Here is a 12,806-nt window from a genome sequence, read left to right as displayed (position 1 = left end):
AGGTTTCTGTTTCATTCTAGTTGTAAACATACAAAATTTAATCATTATTATGAATACAAAATCCAATTTAAACTTTTTTATGTATATTATTGTAGAACAAAAAACGTAAACTACATGAAGCGCCGCTACTAGAGCATGATGGGATCTGTGAGCATTTCAAATTCTATTGGTCAAAGGAGAATCGTCTGAGCCTATACGAATTGAACGTGTTGCGTTCGCTTATAAAATGGGTAAAACATAGGAAAGAGACGCGAGAGAAACTGGAGGCGACGCATAGATTAAATAGCTGTAATTGCTGGATATAGGCTACATTTTGTGGCGATGTCGGGGTATCGATAGAGGCTATTACAGGGATGCACGGAATCACGCCAGTATGACATTTTGCATTTACCTAGCTATGTGTTTACAATCAGACGAAAGACATTGAACGCGAGGTTGGTCATAGCTTGCTAACCTTCGCCACCTCGATTAAAAATATTTTAAGCGTATTTCTTTTACTTCTGCGTGCCACCGTGCAACATTAGCCTAGTTTGGCTAAATCGAACCTGTACGTTAAAAATAGATGAGTTTGCCCTGTTTCAAGCACCAAATTGTTTTTTCTTATAACTCAGTCTGGATAAAAGTGTCTGCCAAGTTAATTTAATGTAGGCTAATGTTTGTTGATCTAAACAATACTAGGCTAAATCGGTGAAAGTTGTTGTTTCATTTTCAGATGAAACTTCACCATTTCAGTCCTAGCTGTATCATCCAGGGTAGAAACCATCCATAATGAGTGTTATACGTATGCACCGATTTTACCAAAATGTGAGTTGCCCATTTGTCTAAACCTTACAAACCACACATATGAGCATGCATGTAAAAGTCATGTGCTTCGAGTTTGTGGAAATAACATTTATTTTTGATTTACACCACAAATCAACCCACAACGCAAATATCTAGACATTTTTTTAACAAGGTCCAAAATATTAATACACCGTTGAAATGAGACTGCGTTACAAAGTGACTTCAGTAATTTCATTCCCTACTTTTAGCACAGACTGTGACCATTTATCTATCAGATGAGCTGTTATTTGTCCAGGAGCTCTAATCACTGATGGGGTGGGTCTGTGGGTACTTTAAGTGTTTGAACTTGTATTGTTAGTATTTGGTTCATGTTTTCAAGTGATAATTGTAACAAAGAGCTCTTATTAGTTTGACAGTGAATATGAAATATACACAAGCTCAAATACATAGTGTAGGCATGGTGAAGTGATAAAGCATATATCAACAGCAGTGACAGTACTGTTAGTCTTCCACTAGAGGGAGACAAACTGTAGCCACAACGAGCAACAGTAAACGCTGAGAAATCCTACAGCCATTGTAGATGGGCACGGTTGAGACACATTAATGTTCACTTACATTTTAAATATAACTGTCACGGGAAGTGTATTTTTGAAGTTCTTTCAGTGAAATGTAAATAAAATAAAATAAAATAATTTAACAACTCAAAATAATTTATTTTGTGTTGTGCTGGACACGACACTGACACCACCAATTGGGTCATTCTGGAGTTCATAACAAAAAATTGCAATTGCTTGAAAGTTTATCATAAGTGAAATTCTTCATTTCAATTAATGAAAATCATAAGTCCCATAATTTATCAATAGTAGTGTTTAAAGTATTTGTTATAAAATGCATGACAGTTCCGGTGTATTGTTGATCTCATTGCCCTAGTTTTCTGTGGGGTTTTGTTTTGCATCCTTTAAATAGTTGTCAACAGGCAATACTTCTATATTTTTGGTTTTTCAAGCATCCAACATGTCCAGAGTCAAGCTTACTTGCCCTATGAGTTTTTATTTTATTTTTTAAATGCATGACTAACCAGTACTTCAACAATATAAGCATACTCTTCCTGACAGAAACCTACTGAGGCAGAATATCTGGGGTTGTGTTCATCACTAAACACAGTCACACAAAATGTAGTACAAGGAAGGCCCCGGTTTCAATGATGCCATGCTCCACCAATCAGATACAGGTGATACAGAACATAGAGCCACTATATATTTTAAAGGGCACAAAACAAGCCTCTGTGTGTGTGTGCGTGCGTGCGTGTGTGTGTTTTTGGAAAATGTATATATAAAAAGTTTCCATTATTAATGTCCATGGCTGATGTCACCATGGTAACAGGGAATGGGGACAGATTGCATGGCCATGGTAACTGCTCAGCGGAATTCTTTGTGATTACTTCAGGACTCGGAACCTCTAGATATGTTTCACACCCAACTGCCAGAGCACTACACTCCCATTTAACATCCAGGTGAAGCACATTGCTCGGTAATGCAACACGCCTGCTCTGCCAAGCGTTTTACATTCAACCCTCCGAACACAAGTTCAGGTCCCCTAGACCTAACGGACAGCACAGATGGTAATACTAGTCCTAGCACTCTGAACCACATTCTGATTACTGCTCGTAAAATATAGCATTCTAATAAGACCGTTGAACTTTCATGCCTCCCCCTTTCATCCGATTTCAGTTTCAGTAGAGATGGTTTCACTGTTATATCAGAGGCTGTTTTTTTCACATGGCCATACATGCTTCATTGAGCTACTGGGACCCTAAGACCCAGGCTGTTATACAGCTCCAGGGAAAGAGGCATCGTTCTGCTGCTCCGACGCTCGTGAACACTAAAACCCACTCTCCTCTGGCGTGTGCACGCAGGATGGTCACACTTTCTTTATCAACAGTCTGGAAAAAAGAACCTTGAGGGACCTGAGAGCCAATCAGAATCCAGGAGAGTAAAATAACAGAGGGTGGGTCGTCGATATGCAATTGGGCATGAGGGAGAGCTCAACACTGACCCCTCTGGCAGATGGGGGGAACTGCAAGTCTGCACACACCTCCTGCCTCGGCTGCGGGTTCCAGTGCGGTAGCTGCAGCATCTGCTGGTCATGTGCAGAGCACGAGGGCGGACAGTTCCCCAAAAAAGTCTGCACCCTTCCAAACGGGCGGAGAATGCCGCGGTCACGAGACAAACCCACAGTCTGGAATTAGACGTTCCAAATATGAAAACCAAATCAACACACAAAAAAAAATAAAAAATGTGAGCCCTATGATTCCCTTAGCCAGAAACTATTCCAATTGGCCCTGCTAGACTTTTAAAACCCTGGGAAACACTGAAAACACTGCTGGCTTTGCACAATGAAGGCCTAGTTCCACAAAGAATCAGAAGATAAACCACAATTCATAATAATCATCTACTTATCCCTACCAGTCACACCTGATATTTCTGACACGTCAAATAGTCAATCAATTGTCACTCACTTCCCAGTAATTTAAGTACCCTGTCACCACCATATCTGCATATTTTAAATAGCGCTGGTCTATTATATAAATTTCACAATTTCATCACTGTTTATATAGTTATAATTGTAGTGTGACCCACAGCATTCATTGCATCTTGAGTTATTTACATATTTTTTTGTATCTTCAGTTCATCTTTTATCACTTTCAGGTTTCAGGAAGGCAGGTGTTTAAGGGAATTTTTTAGCTGCAAATTTAAGGGGAACAACAGCATGGACTGCACTGTAGGACTCCATTTTAGTGCATCATTAGAGATGACATTAATGCAAAAAGAAAAATGTATTGCAGATGATTCATTCATAAGTAAAATATGTACAGTGTAGGAATCGTCCTCAAATATACATACATACTCTACGATAGCATGAGATTTAAAGCAAACAACATTTTGGCACATATGTTGCTGGTACACCACTTTGGTAGTGGTTGTGCGGGCGGGGAGGGGGGGTGGGGGGTTAAATGAGGTGTTTATTTTACATCTTGTTTGCCAGTCCTGTCTGAGAAATGTTCCACCTCTCACGAGAGACTGATCTAATGCCTATAAGCACAGCCTTTCTCTGCTGGGGAAAAGGTACAGCAGCTCCAACTGTCCCAACGGGGGAAACTGGAAGAAACGGGGGGGGTGGGGGGGGGACCATGGCAACTAGCTCCAAAGTGCAACATCTCGAGGGAGGGGGGAAAAGAAAGGGCTGCCAGCTTGCAGTTCCGAGAAGACGGGCGGATCCTCTGAGGGGGGAGAGCCAGGCGCCTCCTGAACCTGAACCCGACGGCACTCTGCACGAGCACAGCCGCTAACCGCACGCGCGCGCAGGTCAGAGGTGCGGCAGGGCAGGCGCAGCGCTTCCTCAGCGAAAGGCCGTCCAACGCGTGAGGGGCGATGATGTCACAGGGGGAGCTAAGTCCTGCCACCTCACCGAGGGTGGACCGAAGGGGGGAAAAGAGTGGCTGGAAGGAGATTTTTGTCAGGGGGGGGCAAATGGGGTCGGAGGTCAAAGGTCAGTCAGCAGTTGCAGCTCTTCTCCCGCTGGGCCGCCGCCTCCTCCTCCTCCTGCTCGGCGGGGTAGAGCGCCTTGGCGCTCAGGCCGCTCTTGACGCCGTCCCAGCCCTCGCGGGTGCTGATCTCGCCCATCTTCATCAGCTCGTAGACGTCCCGGGTGAGCAGCTCGAAGGCCCGGTCCACGTTGCTGTTGCACTTGGCCGAGGTCTCCACGTAGCGCACGCCCAGCGCCGCCGCCAGGTCCTCCGCCTCCTCCCGCCTCACCTTGCGGTCGCGGCCCAGGTCGCTCTTGTGCCCGACCAGGATGTAGACCATGTGGTGCGGCAGCACGTGCTCGCTCACCTCCCGGTGCCACTCCCTCACGTGCTCGAACGTCTTGCGATTGGTCAGGTCGAACACCAGCAGCCCGCCCACCGAGTTGCGGTAGTAGGAGGTGGTGATTGACCTGGAGAACGGGTAGGGGAGAGAGAGAGAGAGAGAGAGGGGGGGGAGAGGGAGGGAAGATAGAGAGTGAGCGAGAAAGACAGAGAGAGAGACAGCAAGAGAGAGAGAGAGAGAGAGAGTCTACAACCACTTCATTTAGCAAGTAATGCGAACTGACCACACATTTGGCTCATGCACCCAACATATTGTCACTAACTTAGCTAATTAGCCTTTGTTTAGCTAACAAAGCATCACACAGATTGAATATGATTGCCAACCAATTATCAGTTTGGGTAACGTGACCTAACCCTTTGCTTTGTTGATACTGCATTAAATGTCCAGTGGAGTTTATACTAACGAAGCAACAATCTTTTCTCATTTGTTTATGTAGCAGTTACAGACACTGCTACAGGCCCAGGTCATAACTTGTCTCTGACACAGTGGTCCACAGCGCATTATAACGGCTAGCAAACTGGGCCGGTGGCTCCAAGGTGGTGGTTCAACTCCCAAGTCGGACACTTGAATTAGCATAACTGCTTCAGTACATGTCCCAGCATCCCAGCTGTATGAATGGATTTAATGTTAAAAATAATAATAATAATAATCTGTCAGTCACTCTGTATGCTAAATGGCTAAGTGAGTGAGCTGAAAAGAACACAGTGTCCCGCAGGGCAGCCTCTTAACGCTGGAAAAGCACAGGGCCCAACAAGACAATCACGAGTAAGGTGTCTGTAATTTGTGTTCCTGTGCAGAGAACCGCTGTATCCCTGTGCTTATTGCGGCCGCACGTGCGGCTCACGCACCTTCGTCAAGACGGCATGGAGACAGACTGAAATACAGCTTACGCTGAAAGACCGATGCGTTCGAAAAAGCGGCGCGTCCAGTTCAAATGGTAATGACCGGTGCCAGACTCCACTCAAGCAGAGGAAGACGACAATGATCTTTGACAGATTAGATTTACCCTGACAAACGCTGGAATGGCCAGTGACAGATTCATTCACACAGAGAGAGACAGAAATAGAAAGTGACAGATTCCATTCAGATCGAGACTTAAATAGCCATATGCAGATGAGTTCACTACTACATAGAGTGAAATGAAAGCATAGACTTCGACATTTAAGTGATTTTTTAAAAGTGTCCCTTCCACCTGTTTATGATAGGAACGTTACAAGTCTCGACATAATTCGCTGATGGATAAATTAAATCCAGAAGTTGTCTTTTTCACTTAATATTAGTTAGAGACTGTGCTTTCGTGGGGGGTATAATTTTTAAAGCCACATGCATTCCTCTTGCGCGTGACTGATACCTACTGACAAAATACCACGTCAGACTCGCGATAACGGTTTCCTTCAGGCTATGGAATCTAGACAAGCAACAAACTGCGTGCACGTGTAGGCTATTTCATTGTAGCCAATACAGCAGCAATGATGATTATGTGTGAGAGATGTTAAATGGGCAGGGTAATTGCTGCAACGAATTGGGCGTTTTAGGTTTTCCTGTAGCCACAAACTTCCAAAAATATTATCCTTATGTGTTTTCATTGTCACTAGCCTCAAAGCGTGTTCCCCTTTCACTATCAGGATTGTAGGCTACTGCCGTTTGCAGAACCACAAAAAGACTATGAGTCGGCGGTATCATTTTTGATTAATGTTATAAGGCAAATGGCGTATTCTGCCTTTACCCTTGTATATAGGCGTTCAACACATATTTATGTAACGCGACAACTGAATCCAAAGGGGGCGGTATTTATCAAGTAATACATTGATGTACCCAAATTTACGATGAATGCTTGTGATGAAAGGATGATTTTGAATCCTGAAGTGAACGTGACCAATGTGACCTAAATCTCCTTTGGCAGAATTATGTAATTTCTGCATTGTTCCCTGGTCGCAAAATACATTCATATCTCACCCCTTATATTTCTAGATATAATGATTTATTGATGAATGAACATGCAACAAAATATGAACGAGCTATTTGCGGAAATATCATATTAAACACGCAATATCACGCACCTAAACCGCTCCTGTCCAGCCGTATCCCAAAGCTGCAGTTTGATTTTCACCCCCGGTTCAATTTCCAGCGACCGGGCATAGAAATCGACACCGACTGTCGGATCCGCCACATCGCTGTAGATTCCGTCCGTGAAGCGCTTAAGCAAAGACGATTTCCCCACAGTTGAGTCCCCTAGCAGAATGATTCTGAATTGGTATTGCCATAAAATATCCATCGCATGGCTGGAGCGAGACGCAACCCCGGAGATGCGGTAACAAAGCGAAGCTACACTCTGTTTACATCAAGCCAGCGAAAGCCTGCTGCCCAGTCATGAAGTGTGTACGTGCGCGCGCAGAAGGGCTGCAGTCATGTGGTAGCAATTTGTGCGAAGGTAGCCAAATACTGCCCCTGTTTCAGGAACTGAAAATGCACTGCTTTCACCAAGCGGGAATCATTTCTTTGTCAAATGCACGCTTTTTATGGCACAAATATGGTCCCGGCAAGTTACGTTGGCGTGGGCAAAAAGAAACACAGTTGCTCTTGGTGCGTGTGTTTGAACGTTGTAGTTTCTGATAATTATGTACTGGTTTCATGAATTCATTGATTGATGGGAGTCGTTTAAACATATATGGACTTGAAAATGATTATTCACGTAGGCCTATTGATCCTATGATGACCTATTTCGCATCGAGTGGCAAATCTGATATCCCCAAACAATGCCGTCCTTTCCCCTCTTTCAGAGTTATGCAATTGAAATACAACTTAGTGCAGATCAATTGATATGCTTAAGCACAGGGATGAACGTTTCACGCGTCGATATTCCAATACAACCAGGGTCCCGCTTGTTTGCGCGCCAGCGCGATCAACGCTGTCCTTGGTACTGAAAGAACGCAAGCGACGTAGGTAGCTATTGACAAAGCTGTAGAAAGGGAGAGTTGCGTCAATGGAGGTTGGAAACGCTAGACGGTCACGTGGTTCGGTGTAGGCTTCAGATGGTTCCAAACGGATTCTAGCAGCAGATTTGAACGCGCAATTTCCGAACGGAGTATATAGCGCTCTCAGCGATTTATGGTAACTAGAAAACAATTGATGGACAACATTGATTTACAAATACAGTAAATAAACTGCAAGCCGACATATATTGGATGTGTGTGTAGATACATTGCTATGGTAAAGTATAATCAAAGAATTACCTCGAAGTAGAGGATTTGTACAAACTTCCATCATATCACCATTTTGCTATCTACAGTACACCCATAGCCACATATAAGCTACTGACGAAATTACTCTCATTAGTACATGATCTTGTAATTACATGTGTATTTTTGTGTCTTCTGTAGTAGCTTCACTGCACAAATCGAAGTCAAGTACTATCATTAATTACATCTAATAACTACTTAAGAATCTCACCCAGATACTGTAAGCCTACGTACCAGGGACATTTGGTTATATATGTAGAACAGCGCGGTACGAACTGTTTACTGAAAACATTACGCTCATGCTTGCAGTAGAATGGTTGTGCGAATTGAGGCAACTGACCACGATCCGCGATTGCTCTAAAAAGAATTGACCCATTGGAGTGAACGGAGTTGATGCAACTCTCTCTTTCTAGGGGCAATCCGAGTTCACGCCTCCTAGCGCCAACCAGATGAGATGTTACAACTATCTATGGAATTTAATTATTCTTAATTCTTCATCTAAACCATCGACAATTGTTCATATATGGACCAAATACTTTATTATTCATTAAAAATGAAAGTGGTCATAGGTCACTGTTTGTAACAGCTGGGGTGTTCTTTCCGTTGTTATTACCAGTGATCTGGTGATCTGTTTCTTTCATGTACTCTGATTCTGCTTAGAGCCGCACATATGTATAGCATGAAATTGATCCTTAATCTTGCATCCCTTACTCATTGTAGCATGTAGCGGTTGTGAGATGTGGCTGCCAAACGATTTGTACACGGAAACAGGATGCATCTACTCTGTTCATAATGTGTTTTGGAATTAAATCCCTTCAGGTAGAAATATTTGTGCTTTGCCTATAAGAAACGGTATGTGCAATGGAAAATTGTATATGAAGAATGTTGGCTGGACAACATATACAATTTACTTCAGTCCCAATTCTTGGATGGGTAAACAAGCGGCAGCAGTTAGTATTTTTTAAAAATTGATTCCCTCGGTATTTTAGTTGGTCCATTTCTCAATTTACACCAGCAGGGGGCATGTGAACCAAATTTTACAGATGAACAATTTAATGCATTGGACTGTTCTCGCCTGCAGATGGCGCTAATAGAGTTTCTCTTTTGACGGGGTCCTGCTCTTTGTGAGATGAGGGAAGGCAGTAGATGGTAAGTGAAAGGGCACGAAGAAGAGCACATTTCCTCATTGTAAATAGTAAAATTCCAGGAAACCAGGGATTGACAATCTCCCTGGAGTTCACAAACTTCAGGTGGTTATCGGATGTAGGTGCCAAAAAAACAAATTTCCCCATAGAAGTCCATTCAAAACTATGAATTTACCCTGGCCATATTATACTATTTTGGACTGCAATTTTAAATGTAAATGTTTTTTTTTCTTAGCCCCACAGAGGAAGATGATATTTTTTGGAATCATGGAATCAGTAAGCGGAAGCTGACTCCATTTCTTATATATCTCAATGGTAAAGTCCTATGTTAAAATCTGAGAGTAAAATTCTGTTGCCAGATTCAAACACAAAACCCAACCCAGTCAGTGGTGATCTTGGCAACCAGCACTCACGTTTTAATTGGCTGTGAATGAAGAGTAGGTGCAACGAAAGGAAATAGCACAGTGCTTAGGAAACCATTGCATTAGTGGAGATTGCTGGTTCAAATCCCAAATGGAACATAGGTAATCTTATATGTTGGAACTATACAATAATAATTTGAATCTGTTCTAATAGTCATATGCAATTTTTATCATTTTCTAATGAATTACTATATGATAATATTATACTCTTTGTTTTCATAAATAAATTACAAGTTTTAAAGATGTTTCTGTAATAATCTTTTACATTACATTCATTATTTTAATGTCACTATAATGTTGAAAAGTGCATACATACAACACACAAACTGGAATAAAAGAAAACAGAATTAGACACACACGCAAACAGATTTATTTTTATACGCTTTAATAATGCAATGAACATAGCATACATATGAGATCAGGATTTACAGCAGATAAGCAAGACTCTATCTGACGCGAGCTGGGTGTGGAGAGCTTTGTCATGAAGACGGCAATGTGTGTCATGCGTGTGCGTGTGTGATGTGTGTCGTGTGTGTGTGTGTGTGTGTGTTGTCCATGTGGGTTGGGGGTGGGTGTATGTGTGTATGTGTTTGCATGATTGTATTTGTGTTTTTGTCTGTGTGGGGTGAGTGTATGTCTGTGTGGGGTGTGTGTGCGTGTTTGTCTGTGTGGGGTGTGTGTGTGTCTGTGTGGGGTGTTTGTCTGTATGGGGTGTGTGTGTGTGTGTGTGTGCGTGTTTGTCTGTGTGCGGTGGGCGTGCTGTTTTCCTTCCTCAGTGACGTCACACTGTTCCCCGTAATGTGGAAGCACAGACTGCACCTGTGAGCTGGAGTGGAAATCCCTTAATGGAGGGAGTTGTTTGCCTCCTGGTGAATCAGCACAGCTGTCGCTGTGGGCTTAAGGTGGACTCGCCCGCGCACTGGAACTGCCGCTTACGTGTCCTATGTTCTCGGTGCAGCGTCTCTCAGACAAACAAAAAAAAACACAGTGGCCAGGGCTCGGCTCTCCAGGGACAACGCGGAGTTCGTCTTTCCGCATTGACCTCGTTCCGAACAAAAACCTTGTTCCTGTTTGCTCGCCCCAGCTGGACTGTTCGCCGTGCGAATCCAGCGGTAACGCGCGGGGGCGTGCGGCTGGCCCTGCGGCTTCGCAGAAATGACCTGTTTCAGGTGTTTGTTGTTTGCTCGTTTTCTGGAACCGGTGACTCATTCTGTTCGGTGACAAACGTGTTTGTACACATCTCTCTGCGCGTTTGTAAATGTGTATTAGGTCTGTATGTAACAGATTGTGTGTGGTGTGTGTGTGAGAGCTGTGTGTATGTGTCTGTGTGTCTGTGTGTCTGTGTGCGTGAGTGAGTGTGTGTGTGTGTGTGTGAGAGCTGTGTGTGTGCGTGTGTGTGTGTGTACGTGTGTGTGAGCTGTGTGTGCATGTGTGTAGTGTGTGTGTGTGTGTGTGTGAGTGTGAGTGTGGCCGTGTGTGTGTGTTTGTGTGAGTGTGTCCGTGTGTGTGTGTTTGTAATAAATATTGCAATATTATTTGTGTCTAAAAGCTGTTAGGAAGAGACAGGCACGTTCTGGCTGAAGCAGTTAGCTGCTCCTGCAGTTAAACAGACACAGCATTAAAAATGAATGTCGGTTCTGGACTATTAAACCTAAAACAAAATAGATGAGCAATATAACCCAGACACACAGGTGCACATTCAGCTGGTGTACCCTTGGTTTTGTCCTCGCCCTATGAACAACACTTTGAGTTTTTTTGTTATTCGTTCATTTACTTATTTATTTATTTATTCATTTATGCTTCATCAAACGCATGCCTGGGCCGCGACTAACCGGCGATGACCCCCTCACCCCCCCCCCCCCCCCCCCACCCCTTAGGCCGGGCCTGTGTACGCCCGGTCAGGCAGATGGAATTCTGGGAATGCTGCATCTCGCGAGCGGGGCGGAAGAGGCGTGGATGTGTAGTGTGAGGGGTGGGGGGGGGTTGTAGTTGGTGGGGGGGGGTGAGTGGGTGCCACAGGCTGGTTTTGTCTCATTCCAGGGAAGCACACGCTGATCGGGCGTGCGCTGCAGAATCAAGCACACAGTGTCCTGCTCTTCCATAACAGCCTGATAAGGGTTAGGCCCTCTGTGAGAGTGCTCATCTTTCACATTCTTGGCCACTGATCCTCCCCACAAACATACACACAAACACACACGCACAGAAACACAGCAACACTCCCCCACCACCAGTGCACCACAGGCATACGGCTCAGATTGCTTATATTATTAATTAAGTGCGGCTCCGACCACTTCAAAAACGCGTCTGCAGTCCAAGCGCAGCGTGTGTGTGTGTGAGTGTGTGTGTGTGTGCGTGTGCGTGTGCGTGTGCGTGTGCGTGTGAGTGTGTGTGTGTGTGTGTGTGTGTGTGTGCGTGTGCATGTGAGTGTGTGCGCAGCATGTGTGTGTGTGTGTGTGTGTGCGTGTGTGTGTGTGTGTGCGCAGCGTGTGTGTGTGTGTGTGTGTGTGCGCAGCGGGACGGGTAAGAGCTGCAGCCAGCCTAATTCCCTTTCTCCACTTTTCCTCTTTCATCCCAGATGCCTTGAATTTGGAGTGAATGAAGTACACTTACCCACAGGCTGGTGTGTGTGTGTGTGTGAGTGTGTGTGTGTGACAGAGAGACAGGCTGACACGCTGCGCTTTAAATAGAACTAATCCCCCTGATCGCCTGCACTGTCCTGTCCCCCCCTGTCCCCCCCCCTTAAGCCTCTGACTGAGCACGCTCAGGAACCACTCGGCTCAGGTCCACACCTTTTCCATCGGTGGGGCGGGGGGGGGGGGAGGGCGCAGCCCAGATACCGAGAGGTAAGCAGGAGGCAGGACGGGTGCGGGTCTGATGGAGACAGCCAGACTGGGCCCGGTACACACATACCGGGGCGTCCGAACCGCGGGGCAATTGCTGTTGTTGCCTGACGGGTTCCCAGCCGTCTGGTCCCGCCTGTCGTTTGACGATTGCTACCCCCTGACAACCGAGGTCACGATAAACATATCGTTAAATCACGTGTGTGTGATTGCTGACAATTCTGCGTATGCTGGCGCTACTGTTTCTGTGATTTTGACAAATAATAAACAAACACGCGCACATGCATACACACACACACACACATACAAACACACATGCATACACACACACACACACACACACACATACAAACACACATGCATACACACACACACATACAAACACACATGCATACACACACACACACACACGCATGCACATTGAGTGCCATGACCACAACCGATCGCC

General features: G+C 44.8%; 1 protein-coding gene across 1 annotated transcript; it reads right to left on the bottom strand.

Annotated features, from left to right (window-relative positions):
• Positions 1-3,144: 3,144 nt before the first annotated feature.
• On the bottom strand, positions 3,145-7,130 carry rab42a (RAB42, member RAS oncogene family a). Its single transcript, XM_064348824.1, has 2 exons — positions 6,773-7,130; positions 3,145-4,779 (listed from the first exon to the last, which is right to left on the bottom strand). The coding sequence occupies exons 1-2, from the start codon at positions 6,985-6,987 to the stop codon at positions 4,338-4,340; spliced, it is 657 nt and encodes a 218-aa protein (XP_064204894.1). The 5' UTR covers positions 6,988-7,130; the 3' UTR covers positions 3,145-4,337.
• Positions 7,131-12,806: the final 5,676 nt, after the last annotated feature.

This window comes from Anguilla rostrata, chromosome 8 (assembly GCF_018555375.3).
Source record: "Anguilla rostrata isolate EN2019 chromosome 8, ASM1855537v3, whole genome shotgun sequence".
Lineage (NCBI taxonomy): Eukaryota > Metazoa > Chordata > Actinopteri > Anguilliformes > Anguillidae > Anguilla > Anguilla rostrata.
This window is presented reverse-complemented; position numbering and strand designations above follow the sequence as displayed.

Bases quoted from the DNA above. Each gene is read 5' to 3' on its own strand.
- rab42a (XM_064348824.1), bottom strand. From the start codon at position 6,987: ATGGATATTTTATGGCAATACCAATTCAGAATCATTCTGCTAGGGGAC. The intron at 4,780-6,772 runs GTGCGTGATATT...CCCGTTCTCCAG, and splicing joins GCTGGACAGGAGCGGTTTAG to GTCAATCACCACCTCCTACT.